Source organism: Crassostrea angulata, chromosome 8 (assembly GCF_025612915.1).
Source record: "Crassostrea angulata isolate pt1a10 chromosome 8, ASM2561291v2, whole genome shotgun sequence".
NCBI lineage: Eukaryota > Metazoa > Mollusca > Bivalvia > Ostreida > Ostreidae > Magallana > Magallana angulata.
In genome coordinates this window covers 25,947,585-25,969,239 of record NC_069118.1, presented here as the reverse complement: position 1 = coordinate 25,969,239, position 21,655 = coordinate 25,947,585, and the positions used below count along the sequence as shown (strand labels likewise).

The following is a 21,655-nucleotide window of genomic DNA, read 5'->3' as shown; positions in this document are numbered from 1 at the left end:
TAAAATAAACCTTATATTTTTTAGTTCTGAAATCGATATAATAGTTTAGTCTTCTGTACATACATGTACGTGTTAAATCCTTTAGCAATAGTAGCTTCCATGATAAGACCTTTGTTACTTCTGTCATAACAGCAACGTGGGGTTCGTTCATCCTTGGCTGTGCTAGACAAAGCACTTCTTTTGCCAAAACATATAATGGAGCTAGGAATTCCTGCAGCTGAGAATGCCACCAAAGAGTCAGTCTTTTGCAAAAGACTTGGTGGGCATTTGCTGACTTCATCTGTCTTAACGGAGAACAATGGATTGCTGAGCTGGGATCTTTTAGTAGTAAGGAAGGAACTACACTGTAAGCCAGGGTGAGAGGAAATCCCCCCTGATCCAGAAATCTTATAATATGAAAACCCTTTCCTTTTCCATCTGTAATTTATAACGTCAAACTTCAGTATATAATGTCAGTTGCATCTTATATATATGTTGTGTTAAAATTCATTATTTAAATTGCTATATAGTATATAGTATCTTTATTTCTGTTTGTTTATTGATGAGAGACCCATAGATCTTTTGCATTTCTATAAAAAAAGTTCTAAACTCGGAGTCCTTTTTGTACATTATGCTGGTAATATTGCAGATTTTGATAGCATGCTTAAGAACGGAAATTTGTGAAAAAAATGTCCGTACATTTATCCAAAGCGTATGCCCTCTCCCTACCGCTGATTGGGGGGTGGTGGTGAATACAATTATGAATAAAGGGAATTAAAGCTGAAAACTACAAAAGTTAACGACCGACGTACAACGACAGACAAAGAAAGATAGCAATTAGTCACTTAAGTTTTCTGAGAAGGAAAAAACCATAATTGCTTTTATGAATATTGAAATAGGCAGAGTACAAATCTCTCATATACTAGTAAATTCGTAGATAGTACCTATGATTGATCAATCACAACACTTGAAACGTCTTCAACCTTTTAGGAATCGGACTGAAGATGATATTCAACACACTGTCAGTGCATGTAACCATATAACAAACTCTAATACACTCACGAGACATCCCCTGTTAGGCCTGTGGGAATGACTTCGTCAATCTTCTCTATCTTGCTCTTATCCTGCGGACTTGAAATAAGGTTCAAGTAGGACTGGGGATACTCTTCGGCAGTTTCGTTTTGTTTCAGAACTCCAATCCTAACGGGGTAGTTGCCCACTGAGTTGAGGACGTCCCAAGTCATTTCTCTGTCGTTGTAAATGACCTTGACATAGGTGTTCTCATAGTCGGTTATCATGACAAGTTGGAGGGTCACAGTCTGCAAATGTAAAAAAAAAAACAACTTATTTTTAATCAAGGCTCTGCTAGCAATTTTCAGCCTGAAAAAAGGAAGTTCGTTTGATACTGACAATAGTTAACGTTCCTACATATACACCTCTAAATAAGGAGAGGGGAAGAAAAGGTTACCTCATATATCACTTTTTACTTACAGCACTAAATTCTCTCTTTTTTGACAAATCCACTAAGTTTTAGCATGCATTTAGATAATGAGTCCTTTGTCCATATTGACATTATAAAAAAATTATGAAAAAGTTTATCCCTGTCAGTTATTTTTTTAGCATAACAAATTTAAAGAGAATCTTAATATTTTACACGAAAATAGTTTTAGTTTTCAACGTTGTATTTAAATTTTTATGATTAAAACGAATTATGAGGTGATTAAATACGGTTGAGTGTGATCAAATACAATAAAGCGCGAAGGGCTTATAGGTTTAATCAACCGCGACCGTATTTGATCACCTCATAATATTCAAAGAATGGTTCCTTATTACTTATATATATAATTTTCAGCAATTGTAGTGGTACGATTAAATATTTAAAGTCATTGATGAAATGTATTGAACTATACTTTACAAAATCGACCCGTAGTGTTTTCACAGCTGATTCACTGGAAAATGTAATTATTGTAGTTTATATGGTCTTATTATTATTGGTTAAATTTAAACCAAATTTAATTTATAACATTTGTAATTAAAAACCGATATCATTGAAAAAAAATCGGTAAAACAAATGTAAAAGATAAAAGATAAACCATGTAATTTCTTAATTTTTTTCCGGAGAAGGGGTATAAAATGGACTCCTTTATCCTTTGAAAAAAAATCCAACTATTTAGTCCTCACCTCGGCATTGGCTCTCGGATTTTTGCTGAGTTCCATTTTGTTCCATGTTATAATGATCATATACTTAGGAGAGGACATACTGAATCCGGCGTAGTTGCTAGAGAAATCTCTCTTCTCTCCCTGTATTACAGTGTTTTCGCTCGGAACATCTGAGGAATATTCCTTGTAATAAACTCCACTTTTTGCATCCTGCCAGAATAAGATAATATTATCAATATCTCACTAAGAAAATGTTACACAGATTACCAACAATGAAAATTCGGCCTTAATGTGCCTTTATCAACGTCACGTAGTGTGAATTAGCAATTTATGTTTGTTGTTTTAAATGAGGTAGATTATAATAAATAATATTGTGTTCTAAAGTATTTAAAAATTAAGCAATATTCAATTTCTAAATTTTTCAGATATCTTTGATAATCTTGTAATATTTTTGTAAAAAACAACTTTCATTCAATATATATATATATATATATATATATATATATATATATATATATATATATATATATATATATATATATATTAAATTTGAAAAACGAAAGAAAACACAGAGTAAAACGTTAGCGCTTTCATTCAATCTTCAGATGTTTTTAATATAACAATTACGTTACTTGGTGACGTCTACAATACAATCTACAATTGTATTGTAGACGTCACCAAGTAACGTAATTGTTGAGTTGTTGAGTTGAGTTGTTGAATTGAATTATCAGTTGAGTTGCACCCCTTGGTTAGTCGTTTCATAGTTGTTTTGCTGACCTTGACAAGAGTGTAATATATAAATGCTTAGTGAAATGCAAATATAATGGGTTTTTTTTGGATATGTTTAAAGATGGTGATATCATTTGAAATTAGAACCTTTTTATCAAGATTTTGAACTTTTGCTAGGATCTTACAATATTTTTCTTGCATCAAAACAAGTTAAAATGAATGACGCTGATTTCAATTGAAATATACAAAGATCTTGTTTATTTGAGAGAGAAAAAACCCCCAAAACTAAGTGGCCAAGCAATGAAATACACAGACCTATATAACAAAGCTGTTTGATACAACTACCCAAAGTCCAAGTTCCTGTTAAAATGTTTCTAAGATGTGACAATATATCTAATGACTTACAGTGCCCGTGATAAGGTTGGACCACCAGGGAGCAAAAGCGGCCTTTTCCTGGAAAGAAGGGTCCAAAGCAAACTTGGAGGGGTTGGTGAAGGGACGTCTCACCCCTGAGCTCTTAGTGTCACTGGTCACTGTAGTGAAAAGGATCAAACCTCCCCTGGTGAACTGGAAACAAATGAATTATAACACTACATTGTATTACCAAATCATAGAAACATCTCGTATCAGAGAATTGTAAATATTTTTTTAAATATATATTTCTATATAGTGTTTTAATAACAATATAAAGTAATGGTCATTATTTTGCGATCTCTGAATTTGTGACTTTAAGAATAAAGTTCGATAACATTTTTGCGGCGATTTTTAAGGAGCGTTTGTGAAAATTCTGTAAAATATTCAGATTAATTCTATTTGCAAGTCTGCTTTATTTCTCTATTTAAAAAAATAAGCTCCCAACAGGATTATTTTATAACATTCATTTCTTGAACAACATTGTGAATGTGTATATAAAATTTTCAATTATAAGCAGGGTGTTGATTTTAGGGATATGATATCAAAAACTTACATAAAATGAAGGGTATAGGAAACCCCCTACTTTCATCGCAAAATTCGGTGCTAAATAATCAGAGTATATAGCAGACGAAGACAGTTTGGAGTGTCCTGTGAAACTCAACAGCCGATTTTCTGAAATATATCATAAATATTAGAAAAAAAATGGGAAAAAAAACCTGAATAATGTAATGATGTGAGAATTTGACGAAGCAGCTATTATTTCTTGATATAATTTCTTTAACATGTACTTGTTCCCATTTTAAAAAGCAAAATGATGATAAACAATTTTTAGCCCCCCCCCCCCAATAAGAATTAAATAATAATAAAAGAACACTGTATTAGCGTGCAGCCAAGTAAAATTTGTACGAAATTCTTCTTTGACCAAATATCTCAGAAAATTAATTTTAGGAATTACAGTATAGAATCAAAATCATCAAAATAAAAAAAATCAAAACAATCAATTTGAAACCCAAATTGATTTACAATCCGTTAACTTATTAAATGGTGCCTTGCACGTGTCAAACTAACAAACCTTTGCACGTTCCTGTTGTACCAGCACCTTGGTAGCCAGCGAGACACCTGCAGGTGAAACTGCCAGGTGTGTTCGTACAGGTAGCTCGAGAGGTGATGTCACAGTTGTGGGCACCTGTGCTGCACTCGTCAACGTCTGTAAAACACCAGTTGTCATTTGCTTTATTATACACTCAGAAAAGGCAACATGTAATTCCACGCAATTTATATTTGTACAAATTCACGTTCTTTGTGCACAAAAACATTCGATTCCATTGTAATTACGGGAGGGGCATTCAAATGATCAATGTTTTTTTTTTAATTCTTAAATGATTATTTCAAGGGTTTTTAAACAATATCATCCGCATCTGATATAGGGAATAGCTTCTTCCATATTATTGTATGTTCGCCCGTTAAACGATAATAACAAAAGAAGATATGTTTACATATATCAACGAGATTCAAAAGTTTATGGAAAAGACCAATCACGTTTGTGTAACCCGTATATGTCCCGAAAACTATACATTTCTTAATTTTTAGGCACAAATAAAAAAAAATCCGATAAAGTTTATAAATATCTATCCATAAATAATTAGAATACTTACCAATTATGATATAAAGACGTAATAACACGCACTAGAACTGTGTAGTTACAATACCTATACCTTTATTTGTTCTGCAATATGTGAGCTGAGATTGACTTTTCCGTCAATATGTCTCTGATAAAGCACAGTCTATTAGTCATAATAAATACAGGATTATTTTGGCCCACATGATTTCCTCCTTCTACACTTTCAAACAGTGTCGCCTGGTCTTGAATTTGCCCAGACACAGTAACGATACAATATAAAGATAACTTAAGACATATGAATATGCCCTGGTCTTAAAATTCGCTCACTAACAATGAGGGCGAAAATAGCGGAAATAAAGCGGGGCGAATATTTCTTGTATATTGTTATATAAACTCACCAGTACACACTCTAGATGTACTGTTATATGTGAATCCACTAGCACAAACGCAGTCATAACTTCCAACCGTGTCTTTGCAACTCGCCACGCCTTGTTTCAGGGTCTTTGTGTTGAGGTCTTTGCAGTCATTGATTACCCTATTACATTCGTTTTCATCTGCAAAGCAATAACAAAAAAGATGCTGTAGGTTTAGCTATGCATTTTTTTTATTTTATTGCAAAAGGTCATGCAGTAAAAAAAAAATATAATGTCTTTTGTGAAACCATCGAGACTTACTACAATAGGTTCTCTTATCATACAAATGACAATGTGAAAATACATTTAAAACCAAATGAGACAGGAGAATTGAAAAATACAAAAATATAAAAAATCATAGCATTTAAAACATCGGTAATAGAATGCCCATAATCTGTTTGAAGCCACAATCTGATTGATTTTTTCGACTTTTTTCCATGTTTGGTAAATAAAGGTTTAACGGATTTACATACACTATAGAATTTAGAAATTACATTTGGTAAGCATGGAAAATGATGATTAAGATCAAACTCACAGTATTAAATACTTGTCTTTATGAGAAAATAGATCTATGTTATAGATGATTTTATATAGTTGCGTAACATTATATCATATTGGGTGCTTAATCAGTTTTGAGGATTTGTTGCAAAATACAGCTCACAACTGAATTATGAAAAACATTTCTCATTTATTGACGTTCATACAAATATAATTCTCAAAAATTGGTGACCACAAATAAAACAGACTACACCTTTTTCCTTTAAATTAAACATAAACTGTGTTTCCTTTCATAGCAAGGCCATAACAAGAAAAATTGAAGTGAGTCAAGAATAATAAAAAAAAAATAGATAAAAGATTTTTCCTCTATTATAGTGCACTATAATGCATCATTGCATTTGAATCTGGCCTTAAGTTATCTGTTTATGAAACTTGCAAAGTTTTCATTCTGTCTCCCCAATACTTTCGCTACATATAGTGTACCTTGAGAACATAAATATTGCTACTTACTGACACAATATTTTCCGGCAGCATCGTTGACATAACCATCTTTACATTTACATTTGAAGGTTCCACCAGATTGCAGACGACATGTGTGCGAAACACCGTCTGATAAACAAGGGTTAACAGGCGCATCGCACGGGTTAGTAGTTACTGAAACATAAAACCCACCCAAAAAATGCATTTTATCACTGATGAAAAAAAAGTAGTACATGTTTTTCAGTAAGAAAAACAAACAACAAAAACTGCACACACCAACACAAAAATGTGACATTAATGAATAGGTATTCATAATTTTGCCTACAAATCAAAGCTCTTTACCCACGCATTCTGGCAGACCAACGCAAGCTTTCTCGTTTTCCAAGTCAGTTCCACAGTCCTGGCCTCTGTTTGCTCCAGTAATATCGGTACAGTTACGTGTTCTTTTCTGCAGACCATCCCCACAAGACGAGTCACAGGCGCCATATGCAGACCATTGGGTGTAGTAAGGAACAGCTACAAAGTTGAAAGATATCATTCGATGAATATATCTTTTTGCTCCTGACTATCAATTCTATACTACATGTAATAACATGTCCGGGATCATTCTTTGAGTATAATGGGGTGATCAAATAGGGTCGGAGTTGATCCAATCTAATAAAACATGAAGGGCTTTTTGATAAATTTTGATCACGCCCAACCGTTTATGATCACCTTATTATATTCAAAACAAATTCCTTATTGCACTTGTGTATGTATATAATTTTCTTTAATGTACAATTAAACAATAAAGTCATTGATGAATTACGTTGAAGCATACGTTATAAAATTGATTCTTAGTATTATCACAGAATTTTTTTTTTAAATATTTGTAGACTAAATATTCCATTTATCTTTCCAAGAAATATTGCCATTAAATAAACTATCACTTCCCAGTTGACTTAATCTTCACGAAATCTTACCGAACTGACAAAGTTGCCCAGAGAAACTGGCATTGCAAACACATCCGGCAATACCCTTTGTGACAACACATTGACCACCATTTTGACATGTAATGCTTGCACAAGGATCAGCCGTTGTGGTTGTTGGAGTTGCAGTGGTTGTAGATGCTGCTGTGCTTGGGGGAGCCGTTGTGCTTGTGGATGCTGCAGTGCTTGGAGGAGCGGTTGTGCTTGTGGATGCTGCAGTGCTTGGGGGAGCCGTTGTGCTTGTGGATGCTGCAGTGCTTGGGGGAGCCGTTGTGCTTGTAGATGCTGCAGTGCTTGGAGGAGCCGTGGTGCTTGTAGATGCTGCAGTGCTTGGAGGAGCCGTTGTGCTTGTGGATGCTGCAGTGCTTGGAGGAGCGGTTGTGCTTGTAGATGCTGCAGTGCTTGGAGGAGCCGTTGTGCTTGTAGTTGCTGCAGTGCTTTGGGAAGCCGTGGTGCTTGTAGATGCTGCAGTGCTTGGAGGAGCGGTTGTGCTTGTGGATGCTGCAGTGCTTGGGGGAGCCGTTGTGCTTGTGGATGCTGCAGTGCTTTGGGGAGCCGTTGTGCTTGTAGATGCTGCTGTGCTTGGAGGAGCCGTGGTGCTTGTAGATGCTGCAGTGCTTGGAGGAGCCGTTGTGCTTGTGGATGCTGCTGTGCTTGGGGGAGCCGTGGTGCTTGTAGATGCTGCAGTGCTTGGAGGAGCCGTTGTGCTTGTAGATGCTGCAGTGCTTTGGGAAGCCGTGGTGCTTGTAGATGCTGCAGTGCTTTGGGAAGCTGTTGTGCTTGTAGATGCTGCTGTGCTTGGGGGAGCCGTGGTGCTTGTGGATGCTGCTGTGCTCGGGGGAGCCGTTGTGCTTGTAGATGCTGCTGTGCTTGGGGGAGCCGTGGTGCTTGTAGATGCTGCAGTGCTTGGAGGAGCCGTTGTGCTTGTAGATGCTGCAGTGCTTTGGGAAGCCGTGGTGCTTGTAGATGCTGCAGTGCTTTGGGAAGCTGTTGTGCTTGTAGATGCTGCTGTGCTTGGGGGAGCCGTGGTGCTTGTGGATGCTGCTGTGCTCGGGGGAGCCGTTGTGCTTGTAGATGCTGCTGTGCTTGGGGGAGCCGTGGTGCTTGTGGATGCTGCTGTGCTCGGGGGAGCCGTGGTGCTTGTAGATGCTGCAGTGCTTGCTGATGCTTCAGTACTTATAGATGCTGCAGTGCTTGCTGATGCTTCAGTACTTATAGATGCTGCAGTGCTTGCTGATGCTGCATTACCTGTGGATACTTCAGAGCCTGTGGTAACTTCAGAACCTGTAGATACTTCAGAACCTGTGGATACTTCAGAACCTGTAGATGCCTCAGTACTTGAAGACGCTGCATTTCCCGTAGACGTTTCAGATGGTGTCGTTTCAGCACTTGTAGGCGCTACATTTATAAAATACACATTTATATCGATTTTTCCTTTACGAAATAAAAGTCTATAGCCAAAAAATCATATTTTAAAATTTTAGGTCGATCTGATGGTTAATTTTTTGACCATCCAGAATGCTAAATTGCAAAAAATAAAACCAAAAATATAGAAAATAGAGAATTGTTTCTTGAATTTTAATATAAAGTAAAACACGGTTATAGCACACGCGCTTATAAAGAACTGACGCTTACAGCGAAATGATTTTCATTCCAGGTGACTTGTTACTTGTTGCGAGCTTAACGGATGTAACGAATTATGCTTATAAAGAAGCAAAATCCTCCATCCATGGCATTTCGTTATAAGCGTGTTTTACTGTAATTATCTGGTAACATTAAGAAATGTTTTCGTCATTGTCAGAAAAAAAATCATAAGTATATCATAATTGTTCCGGAAAAAAAGAACACATACGAATACAAGTATAGATAATGATATGGAGATATTTTTTCAATAAGATTTATATTTCTCCGTTTCATTGGTTTCATCATATTCTTTCATTTTTTTTTTTTAATTTTCTAATCACTTTTAATTATCATATCAAACTCGAATTCATTTTTTTTTGTCAAAACTGTAGCGTAGAAAAATTAAAGTTGCTCCATGGAATTGAATTGAATTCATGAAGAAGATACGTTTACCGGTTGAAATTAGAGTAATTGTCTTATTCTTGACCATGTATGCAGATGAGTTCGTCCTATTTTCAGCACTAGAGCAGGGTTAACAAGATATGCTTGATTGTTTACAGCAATACACATTCAATTGGAAGTTAAAAGTTGCTTTAGAAATAACTAAAATTGTTGTATATAGGAAAGACGGAAGGTTGAAAAAAAAATGAGCATTGTTGCATTTATGATAATGAAGTTATTGATATCGTTAAAAAATGTTAATTATCTATTCTTGGTATAACTTTGAATTCTTATGGCAGTTTTCACAAAACAAAAAGTGTTTTGGCATCACAGAGTAAAAAGACTGCACTGTTTATTGTCCGAAATAAAGCCATTGCATTTGAACGTAACTACAAAATTGTCATTGTTTGAGACATACATTGGTAGTATATATATATATATATTGAATATATATATATTGAATATATTGAAAACGTTTTTCGTGTTTTCTTATTTAATTTTTATCTATATATATATATATATATATATATATATATATATATATATATATATATATATATATATATATATATATATATATATATATATATATATATATATATATATATATATATTGTTATCGTATTTAAAAGTTTTTTATTATATATATATATATATATATATATATATATATATATATATATATATATATATATATATATATATATATATATATATATAGTGCATTGCAGTTGTGAATTACCGGTGTGTGGACAAAAGCCAGCAAGTGATTAAGAGAGGGTACATTTAGATTTTTTGTAAGATAGTATACTGTGTTACGAAAAGAGATACATTGTGGTATATTTTTAATTGGTTCGTAAACCATTGTGCACAGTCAAAATTAAAGAATATATATAGTGAGACGGTTTTTTTAAGTAAATTATATGCTTAAAACAAGATATGCTTAATGTATGTGAAACAGAGGTATCCCCTAATTGATGGCTGTCTTAGTAATACATTAAATAGTTGATTGATAATTTATGTTTTGGGTTCATATGGAACTGTAATGAACAATTTTATGAAGATGTGTTTTACTGAAAGTGAAACAGAGGTTAACCAACATGTTTATATAACAAGGCCATAGCTACTTTGAAGGTTCCTCCAAATGCATAATGTATATGCACTTATGCGATAATTTTGAATGGCAAGAATATTTGATAAAAAATCCAATGAATACCAAATATAAATGTACAGTTTATAAGTAAATATCGTTGTCCTCTCATCAACTTGAGATTGAGCGTGGCAGGTTTTATGATATTCATAGAAACGAGAGAGTTTAATTGTAAATTATGTTACTGTATGATATCACAGATTGAAGTTCAATTTTATTTTATCCTAGCTAATCTGAACATTTTATAAATTAAAGATATAAGAAAGCTGTATGTAAAAAAAAAATATTGTGGGAAAATACGTCTGCCTTTAAACTCGTTCATCAAAGAATATCAAAGGACTGTGTAACTTGGGCAAATAACTTTATAAATGCTTAAAATTACATTAAAATTAAGATAAATTATTCTTAATTTTTTTATGTCTTGAGAATATCCTTTCCATTATCCCGTTTACTATTATCTTTTTCATCTCTACTTTCTCATTTTCATTGCAATATATAGTACCCAAATATGGCGCAACGTTATTTTTTCAATCCTATCCGATCCTATCCTATCGTGTATCAGTCCTATCGTATCATGCGTGTGTAATGTACCATAGTGCGTTAATCCTACCCTATTGTGCATTAACCCTATCAGGTTTATCGTTCAGTCCTAAATTTTTTCTTCCGTTAATCCTATCGTTTAATCGTTCGGTGCCTTTTTATATGCAAGCAACTTTATTTCAAAGTTTCAATTAAGTCGTTAAATGCGCCGTATACGATAATTTATCAAATAAGAAATGTACAATTTCAGCTCTCTATCACATTGATTTCTAATAAACTCTTTCGAGCAAAATTAAACAAGATATTACATTGAATTATATCTGTAAGCAGTGGAAATGAAAAAAATGTCAACAATCGAAATTCTTTGGAACAAGGTAACATATTTAATTACCCGTACGTCGAATATACAAAATCGTACGCGGAGTCGTTTTTCTTCTTTTTTTTTTTTTTTTTAACAGAAACAAAGATATTTATGATAGATTTTATTTAAGGAATAAGGAAACATTCTTTGAGTATTATGAGGTTATGATTTCGGTCGGGGCGTGGTCAAATCCAATAAAGCCCGAAGGGCTTTATGATAGATTTGACCACGCTCTGACCGAAATTATCACCTCATAAAATTCAAAGAATACTTCCTTATTGCTTATATTCATATTATTTTCAATTAATACACTATAAAACAACATTTTTTAAAACCACTATTTTACTATGTAGCACATGCGTTGAATTTTTCGGTCGGTTATGCTATAAGACACGCCCATTTTGTGTCACTCATGTTTTATGAAGTTATTGGGTTTTAGGGTTCAAAATTGATTCTAATGCTATCACATACAAAGACAGTGGGAAAATGCATGTAAACATTTTTTGTAACAAGAGTTGTAGTTTAATTGAACTTTCTATTTTTAGTGTGATTGACTGAAATGTTCGCGGTGGTCGGCAGGGGTGTTCGGTTATGAAATCAATGTTACCAATACAAATATTTTATCAACCATTTAGGCTCCTAATTTTTGTTGATAAATTTCAACTGGTTAATTTTCTTTATTGTATAAATGACACAGTGAGGACTAACAACTCGGCATTTGTAATTGATAATAAATCCTGCATATATCTTGATTCGCACGAGTTCTTTATCAAATTTTGCCATTATCAGGTTAATCGTTTAGGGCAATTATACGTTTATCGTGAACATCGTTTATCCTTTCCTATCGTGTATCAATCATATCGTATCGTGCGTGTATATTGTTATATCGTGTGTTAATCCTATCCTATCGTGCGTGTATGTTGTTAAATTGTGTGTTTATCCTATCATATCGTGCATAAAACCTATCCGATCGTTTATCTTGTAAAAGATAACGTTGTCGGTACTGTATATAAGCTGCTATCACGCAGACTATTCTAAAATTGTGGTATTTAAAAAATTGTTTACATAGGTTTGCACAACATACTCAAGAATAGTGTATAAATGTTTATAAACCTATGAATCGTATGGTTCTTGGTTAATAAACAATAATATATATGGTTCTGGATAAATAAACACGGGATATTCCAAGTATTATCCGTATATTAAATAGATAACGGCAAGAGACGGTCGAAAACAATATTTTACAGATAAAATTCACCGAAATTCGTCGCAAACCGAACTTCAAAAGTCTACGCCTATCAAGTCTTGAATCTTCACATCTATTAATTCATATTTTATAAAAAAGATATATATGAAAAAGATCACTTACCTGGAATGTGCAATGCCAAAAGGAATAAAGCACAAGAAATTAAAAAGAATTTCCATTTCATTTTGAATGGATGGAAGTAAAGCCCCATTTCACGGTACAAGAAATATACAATAGGCTATGGGGGCTGATCTGAGTAAGATAGAATACCATCCAGGTTTGGGAGTGTATTTATCCGCCGTTAATAGGAAGTAGGAAGTTGTGTAAGAATTGGGATCCGTGCTATATGATCAGCTACAACGATGCTGATCTTGAGAATTACATGTAGTTTTGGGACATTTTCTGAATTTTATATAACCACTGCCCGAAAGTTTTATAAGCATAATAGAATGCGAAGGCCAGAGAAAGAAAAACAATTCAGCTGCTATTTAAAAAAAAAAAATAATTTGGTTACTTTTGAATAAATTAATAATGTAAAATAATTCTTTTGTGCATGCCCATAACCCACCAACTTATAGGATACTCGACTCTTGCAACAGATTTTCATTTCTGAAATCTAGACATTTGCATTTATCGTTTTTTCATCAATGAATAAGATTTTTTTTTAAGTTTCATTATTTGCGCAACTTTCGACCCAAAGTGGAATTATCATACAATTGTTTAATGGTATCCTAACATGATAATTTAGTTAGTCATTTTCCGAAGTTTTTGAAAATTCTGGTTGTAAAAACATAATATTGTTTAGGGGGCTGCATGATCGAAGCCATTTTAGACTATGATACTCTCCTTTAGAAGGAGAGCTTTGTACAAAAATATTGGAAATAATTCAAATTATTTTAAAATCTGAAAGTTGTTGAATGCTTCATACATGTAACAAAACACTGGGGAATCATTAGACTTCGTGGTGGTTCAATTTTCATGATATTCATTGGTAGCCCTCACCAATGAATTTTACATCCTCGATGAAAACTAATTACTAGTATATATTAGGATTTAGTTTTCCTACTGAAACTGAAAACCGAAGCATCCACGAAATCACATCCCCACAAACAAACAAAAACTCCACAATCCATGAAAATTGGCCCGTATGAAATAAAATGATTTCTCAGTGCTAGTTAATTGCTAAAAAGATGCTATTTTACAAATGAAGGGTGCATGATCTCGCTCTCTGCAGGGTGAATGAAAGCTGTAGACCATCAAGCCTCAATAAGTGAAAAAAAATCAACAGTGTTGTTTTGAACATATTTTATTGACTATTAAATGCGAAAAAAGATGGGTCACAAGTTCTAAAAACTTTGTCCTCTCCTTGTTTTATACATTAACATATAATAATATTAATTTAAATAGTTTATATTCAACAGTTTGTTATATTACTACAAAAAATATTCAATAGTCAACAACAAAAAGTACATCTTGCGTTGCATGTTTATGATCAACTATTGATAATTTGATGTTAATATGAAAAAAAAAATAGTTTTAATGTCAGACCAATTGAGCAATATTGAATACCGAAAGTATCTTTAATGCATCTTAACTACACATACATCAACATGGAATTGTATCAGTAGTGCATTTACATATTAGAATTTGAATCCAACAGCTATATTTGCCTCGTGAAGATATAACTTTAATATCAATCTACAAACGTTTAATTACAGCTTGAATACAGTCATGCATACATACGTATCTGATAATTATATTTGGTTTAATATAAATGGTTATGATCAGAACAATTAAAAATAAAAAATGAATAAACAACAACAAAATTGCAAAAAAAAGAAGACATTTTGAATTTTCCATTATACGTGTATATGTTCAAGATAATTTAGAAGAATGGTTTCATGATTTCACAAAAGAAATGATAGAGCGACAAATAAGTTGATAAGTTAAACAGAGTTTGACGAATACCTGTTATAAAACATGAACAGGGAATTTCATTCTAATCAAACAATCACATTCTTAACTTAGCTAAGTGAAATATTCAATTCAGCTGAATATTGAGAAATGCAATTTATTTAAAATCTCAGGTACTAATTTCTCAAGATGTGCGATCAAACTTGGTTAAAAACTTCCTGTTTTGTTTTTTTTCCTTTCAAGAAATCCAAGTCCGGTTATTTTTCACTATTCTACTACATGTACCAGTATTTCGTAATATTATTTTGTAACAACGAAACATGCCAAAACATATAAATCTTAGGTTCCGAAAGGTCAACTTAACGTTAGCAATGCGGCAATAACTTTAAAAGTAAAAATTTAAAGAAAAATTGAAAGAAATCCAAACGCTAGCAGTACGGCAGTAACTTTGAAAAGAAAAATTCTAAGCAAAATTGGAGAACATAGTTCATTTATGATTTAATTTGCAGCAGAGCTATATCATATGTATGTATACAAAATACCGATAGCGCGTTTTGCTTAAAAATCAATTAATATCAATAGCTCATCAATGGAATTTTCATGCACGGTCCAAGTGGCATATTTCGCTTGTGGGTCTCTAACGATATACCAGTATTACTTCTGCAGGTAGTCATGCCATTCAAACAGATCAGGTTACGCGGCAATAACAACAGTAAGCTTATTAATTGCGTGCCAATATAGAAAATTTTGCCATGCTCTTAAAAGAAGATTTATTCATGCAAAAAAAAAACAAAGCAAAAAAAAAAAGTAAAACCCAGAAATATTGTTTAAAAATCAAGAATTTTAGAAGACATAAGAGGAGGAAATTCACTCAAACAGCTTGAAAAAAAATCCGGAATTTTAGAGGAAAATTTGATATAAACTTTTGAAACGAGGATGTTGATCGCTATACATTGCCGATTGCACGGAACTTACCGTACAACCAAATAGGACAGACATACGGTGCGCGAGATCCTTGACGCGGATCCTTGTTTGGAAGTTACATCCTCAATCCTACATCCGCCATTGCTTCTGGACGCTCGAAGGGGCGTAGACACACATAAGGTTTTGGATATATATATTTACATTGTCCTTATTGCACACTTTGTGATCAGCATTTCATAATAATTAAAAAAAAATAAATAAAAAGCATAGAAAAATACATGTTGAACCGGCAGTAACAATCATTTTAGGATTTTAAATACTCGTAACAGAAGGCGGTTTAAAAAATGGAAGAAAAAAATTAAGGAGGTTGTGGTTATACTCTCAAAGCTTTTATAAACTTTTCTAGACATGGAGTGATATACGGAGTTATGTATATTTTTCTGTGATGTTTGCTACCTTTATCCCCGTAAGAAAGATAAAACAAAACATTTTATTGGTTATTTATAAGATCTTAAGGGTTGGGTTAGGACTCCTAATCGGACTTATGGCAAATAGAGACACTGCCTCTTTGTCAAATCTGTTAAGTTAATTTGAATTTCAAATTGCTAACAACTTGTTATATAACTCGCCTCTTATTAACTCCTTGCGATAAAGACTTACGTATTTTCTCAAAATATATGTTTATATATTTGCATATATCAATGATCTTTTCGTGCGTTCTTATTACAGGTAAGCGTGTAAGAAAATAGCTTAAATTGCAGTATATAACCGCCATATATATATACAGTGAAAGTATTTGCAGGCAATATTTCCAAACAACACGCGGTGAATTTGTTTTGCTTACAATCGAAACAGATTTATTCGAACATGACTGAATGTCATGCTATTGGGAGGCAAAGGCATATACATGCATATGTATGCAACAAGACAAACAGGAGCTTTCCAATACAACAGAAGACATGAATCCTGGTGTACCGACATGAAGGATGGTGGGCATATAGGTTAAACACAAATCGGGCAGCCAATCAGATAACTTGTTAATAAGTTACAAGTACTTTATTCCAGAAACTACAACATGCACACTAGCAAGATCTGAAGTGTTTGTACATTTTAAATTTTTGGATTTTTCTCAATAAATTAAAAAGAACGAAGAAAACCCGGGTTGTATCGCGCAGTTTAAGCTGCCGTAATTGTGATAATTGGCTGAAGCGGATTATTTATATTATCTGCAGTGTCGCCACCTTCATATCCCACATGAGTCACCAAGGAAATCATTTTATTTTATAAATATAAACATAGCCAATTGCTTTTATAACTAGATCGTTTTAGTTTTGTCAGTATTGTATATATAAGTGTACAGTGCTTAAAACATTTTAAAATTTAAAATGACAGTAACAACACGTTACATGACATGTACATGTACTTGGTTTTTAATAACATTCAATGAGAAAATAGGATACCAAAAAGGTCAGACATTATGGTATGTAATGTTCAAAATTATTTCTTGATATTTATCTACAATAACATTTTCCTCTTTGCAGGAATTCGAAATTATATTACAAAGAAAATATATGAAGATTTATTAAAAAAAAACAAGCGCTAAATAATGAATGTTTCACAACTCAAAGTTATTTGAATAAATGAAAAGAATAAACAAATTACATTAAAAGTTTTTTTTTTCAAACTCAGTAAATTGCCATCACCTTACTCCTTACAGATGACAGAGATGTTTAAAAAAATCATACAGCATAATATGAAATTTATGGTCAAACTAAAAAAGCATAGATAATTATCTGTACATGTACACAACGAGGTGATCAAAATTTTCTTGCAAGTTGGTTACAATGACTGGTAAATATTACTATACAATGGAAGAAAAAATGAACACTTGTTATTGTTAATGTAAAATGGATGTTTATTCTGTGGACATACTTTTAAACAGATAGACTATTTTAGAACTTAAAAGAATGAAAATAAAGTTTTGTAAAATAAAATTAAACATTTTTGTTTATGCTATGTTCTGTGTGCCACCATTTTTTCATTAAGTTTCTCTCTCTTAACCATATTACTCTTTTCTTAAAGACCTCATAAACATGTTATATAAAAAAAAAATACAAGCATCTTCAAATTTTGAATTCTCCTTTATTCACAGTCATACAGATATTTTAAAATACTCACATTTAAATTCACAAATAACTTTTCTTTCTTTCTACATATCTCATGCTGTAATAAAGCCTACATGTACCTATTAAAGACAATGTAAATGTAAAAAAAACAATGTAACAAGCAAAATTGATGCAGTCTGTGGACTCAGAGGCATTTGAGAATACCAAAAACATAAATGGAAGAAACTCTGGTAATAACATTACATTCACTCACATTCAAAATATCAGATATCTATGGCACCCTTTCCTTTGGAAAACAAATGAGAAAATTTGGAACATTCCTGATGTTAACTTAGTTTTTTTTAGTTTCTCAAACTCATCATGTACTATATGATATTCTCTCTCTCTCTCTCTCTCTCTCTCTCTCTCTCTCTCTCTCTCTCTCTCTCTCTCTCTCTCTCTCTCTCTCTCTCTCTCTCTCCATGAACAAAGTAACCTTAATTTCATCAAGATGTTTTTTTTCGTAAAATGTTATGAAAATACAGATTGCCACAAACACACAAGAGTATGATGGTGAAGGCATTGTAGATAATCATCCGTCGAAACTTGGGCTCTAAATCTCCCTGTCGGTACCAGAAAATCTGTAAAATATCAAGAGTTTTTTTTCTCTTTACAATCATGCAGTAAATGAATAACAGGCGAAGTGTATGACATTGAAATTAATTGCTAATGCATACTGTACATAATATTTATCTTATGCATCATAATCTATCATAACCTAGACCAGACTTAACACTTCAATGTACTTGTACATAGGTTATACCAAGTTCAAATGAAAAAACACAAAACCCACAAACTTACTATATATTAAAAAGGGAAATATAATTTGACTGGCAGGTATGTTATGCCTATAGCAAGAGTTATCTCTCTTTATATTTGAAAAGGGGGAATAACACAATTTTTCCCACCAAAATTTTTCTTTTCTTTTTATGGTAATTTTTCCCATAATGATGGATTACATATCTTATGGTACTTTCATTGAGATAGGGTTGGTGGGTAGGAATCTAAATTAAACTGACATCAAAGTCTGCAAGACAGTAAAACTTGTAGCTAGTGCTTCAGTGTACATAAAATTATTTTCTATAAATCTCTAAATAACTTGCAATTAAGAATTTAACATCTTTTCAGTAACACCTTCTATCTTTTCTTACCAATAACAAATGAGATCCACAAATCATGACGATGACAACAGCAAAGAAAACATTGATTCCATTGGGAGGAAAAGTTGGGAAAACGAATGCACTTATAAGAGTAACCTGTAAGGGAAAAATTATTTCAGTGATGTAAAACATTTAGAGTTTGTATCAACAGCAAACATATTCCTTAAGGAGGCCAATTTGTTTTTCTTTTTTTTGTGGAATTTAAAAACTACAATAGCAAAACTCTTTATTTTCATTGTCATTTACACTAACTCTAGTTTTTTGCAAAAGTTTCAAGAAAATCGACCATCTGGTTCTTTTCAGGGGCCATCTCAAAGTAGAGGTACATTTACTATAGGAATACATAGGAAACTGCTATTTTCCACACTTCAAAGCAGATTAAAAAAATACTACCATAGCTTTTTTCTCAAATTGTTATATATGATTAGTAATATCATTTTCTTCCTTATATGTAAAAAATAATAAATTCTACTGTATGGTTTTTTTTTGGGAGGGGGGGGGCTTCTCAAAATATTAAAATGCACAAAATGTTGCTATATATATTTGGAGCATTAAGAATGAAAATTGGTATGATGGGTTCATTCAAAAAATAAGGAAAATGCCTTTGAGGATAGCATTATTTTGTTTATAAAATTTCAATGGCTTATGATTTTTTCTCTTTCTCTTATGATATTTCTTATAAAGTACTCCTACAATTAAAGCTTCATTTTATCATAACATCATAACATCATATTAGCACAATGGCAATGCTCCTCTTCTGTACAAAGGAAAATTCATTTTGAAATTTTTCTTTTTTTTTAAATCTATATATCTTTATCTGTATTTTGTTTATTGTGTTCAATTTTATGAATGATATAAAAAAAAATCATAAGAAGTATAAATTCACTGTATTACCATTTAGTAAACGTAGATGTTTTCTTACATCATGTACATTACAAAATTTAATTTAATGAAGAGTTATAGAACATCTACTAAGCATACAAGGACCATTTCTCACCCATGCATTGTAAGGTCATTTTATCAACACATAAAATTAAATACGAAAAATGATGTAGCAATGCACTGGCAAGAAATAGAACTAGGCGAGAACAGGTCGCACGCCAGTATAGATTTTTTATTTTATTAAATTCATGCAACACACATAAATATATGATTCATAAAACATTTTAAGTATTATAGTACAGGAAGTAAAAATATGATACATTTGTTGCTTGAAATAGTAACATCTGAAAGTATTCAAATATTGTACAAATGGAATAAATAATCTGTTTTCTAATTTAAAACTATTTGCAACTCCTCTTGTCTGTGGTTAAAGGTTTCAAAGTAAAAATATTGTCTTGAGTATTCATAATATTCTATATCAATCAGAATATATTCTACTGTAAAAGTATTCTACACAAATCATATACTTCAATTTATAGATTTTATTACCTGGACCAATTTAGTAATTAGCTTTCCTCCCCATAAAAAAATCCAAAAAACAAGGGGAGGGGTTTGAAATTTTTTCAGAAATCTTTCAAAAATATACGTAAAAAAATATGATAATTAATAAGTAATATGGTTACATTTATTATGATGCAAATGCAAAATACTTCCCTTTAATGTATGAAGTTCTAATCATATTGAGTGAGGGCTCTTATTTTCTCTTCAAAAAATATATATTTATAATAATAGGTTTATATGTACAAAAGACACTTAAGGGGTATAGTACATTTGCCGTTAATAAAGTAATACATGTATTATATATCCTCTGAATTAAAATAACATTATTAAAAAAAGCTCATTATGTGTAGACTAATACTTACAGCTACAACTATGCTTGTGAAGACTCCAACAACCAGGTTTATCATGCGGTCCTATAAGAGATAAGAATAAGAAACAACCAAATGTTAAAATAATAATAAATTGTTCATTCTTAAATGAAACCAACAAACCATTACAGATGAATACATGTATGTTATGAATTTGTAAGCCATAATATATAAAACTTTAATAATGCATTACTTGACAATGTTTCTTACTAATAAATATGTTCTGATTTTTCTTAATAAATTCAAAATAATCAAATAAAAGAATTATAAGAATAATATAATAGTCACAGACATTATTTTTACACGATTATTTCTCAAATAAAATAATAAAAAGTAATATTCAATTATTCATATTAAATGGTAGCAAGTGAAAGTAAAGTATTCAATGTCCTGGGCTGCAATAAAGATTGTAGCTGATATGTACGGCTATGTAGCAGCTACATGTATGCTGTTGAAAGGCACCCGTTGAATGGTAAGCTAACCTAGCCACTACATATTAAGATATTAGTAGCCTAAATATTTAAAGCTAAGCATCAATTTCAAGATGGCAACCTGAGTTACCACTTTGTTACCAAGATTAAATCTAATTATTTAGTGACATTTTGTTCATCCTATTAGTTATAATAAATTATAACATGCATATATCCGCAGGAAATTAACAAACTATGTCTATGTACATTGCAATTATAGTCTTTAGTTGAATATTTCTTACTTTAAATAAGAGACCTAACGGCTATAACCTGACAGTACATTCAATAGACCTAGATATCAACGACCTAGCGGGTAAGCTAGCTGCTATAATCTTGAACACAGCCCAGATCTAACGGTATTTCAAACATGTTTAAAAACCCTACAAATATGCTTACTCTTGGCTGTTGATCGCCAAATAATGGAACATCAGCAGCATCTGTGTGACTAGTATCTGTTGAATTATAATTCCTCGCACTCATTTTGATAAAATTAAATCATTCAACTGGTCAAAAAGAGTTAAAAACGTCTCATTTTTGACAACTATTAATTCTTTTCACATGACTTGAAAGGATAACTTCCGGTTTCAT

General features: G+C 32.3%; 2 protein-coding genes across 2 annotated transcripts in view; both read right to left on the bottom strand.

The window, feature by feature from the left end:
• Positions 1 to 12,834, bottom strand: part of LOC128157750 (serine-rich adhesin for platelets-like) — a 56,308-nt gene extending 43,474 nt beyond the window's left edge. The window contains exons 1-12 of the mRNA XM_052820360.1: positions 12,747 to 12,834; positions 8,403 to 8,660; positions 7,257 to 8,267; positions 6,637 to 6,810; positions 6,325 to 6,468; positions 5,302 to 5,457; positions 4,355 to 4,489; positions 3,836 to 3,954; positions 3,274 to 3,435; positions 2,161 to 2,349; positions 1,042 to 1,298; positions 64 to 417 (exon numbers count right to left, since the gene is read on the bottom strand). Of these exons, the coding sequence (XP_052676320.1) occupies positions 64 to 417; positions 1,042 to 1,298; positions 2,161 to 2,349; positions 3,274 to 3,435; positions 3,836 to 3,954; positions 4,355 to 4,489; positions 5,302 to 5,457; positions 6,325 to 6,468; positions 6,637 to 6,810; positions 7,257 to 8,267; positions 8,403 to 8,660; positions 12,747 to 12,834 (3,047 nt within the window). The remainder of the gene's footprint in view (positions 1 to 63; positions 418 to 1,041; positions 1,299 to 2,160; positions 2,350 to 3,273; positions 3,436 to 3,835; positions 3,955 to 4,354; positions 4,490 to 5,301; positions 5,458 to 6,324; positions 6,469 to 6,636; positions 6,811 to 7,256; positions 8,268 to 8,402; positions 8,661 to 12,746) is intronic.
• Positions 12,835 to 17,583: 4,749 nt separating this feature from the next.
• LOC128157772 (transmembrane protein 243-like) lies at positions 17,584 to 21,655 on the bottom strand. The gene is made up of 4 exons (XM_052820397.1): positions 21,464 to 21,655; positions 20,592 to 20,642; positions 18,778 to 18,882; positions 17,584 to 18,207 (listed from the first exon to the last, which is right to left on the bottom strand). Exons 1-4 carry the CDS (start codon positions 21,545 to 21,547, stop codon positions 18,073 to 18,075), a joined length of 375 nt encoding a protein of 124 aa, XP_052676357.1. The 5' UTR covers positions 21,548 to 21,655; the 3' UTR covers positions 17,584 to 18,072.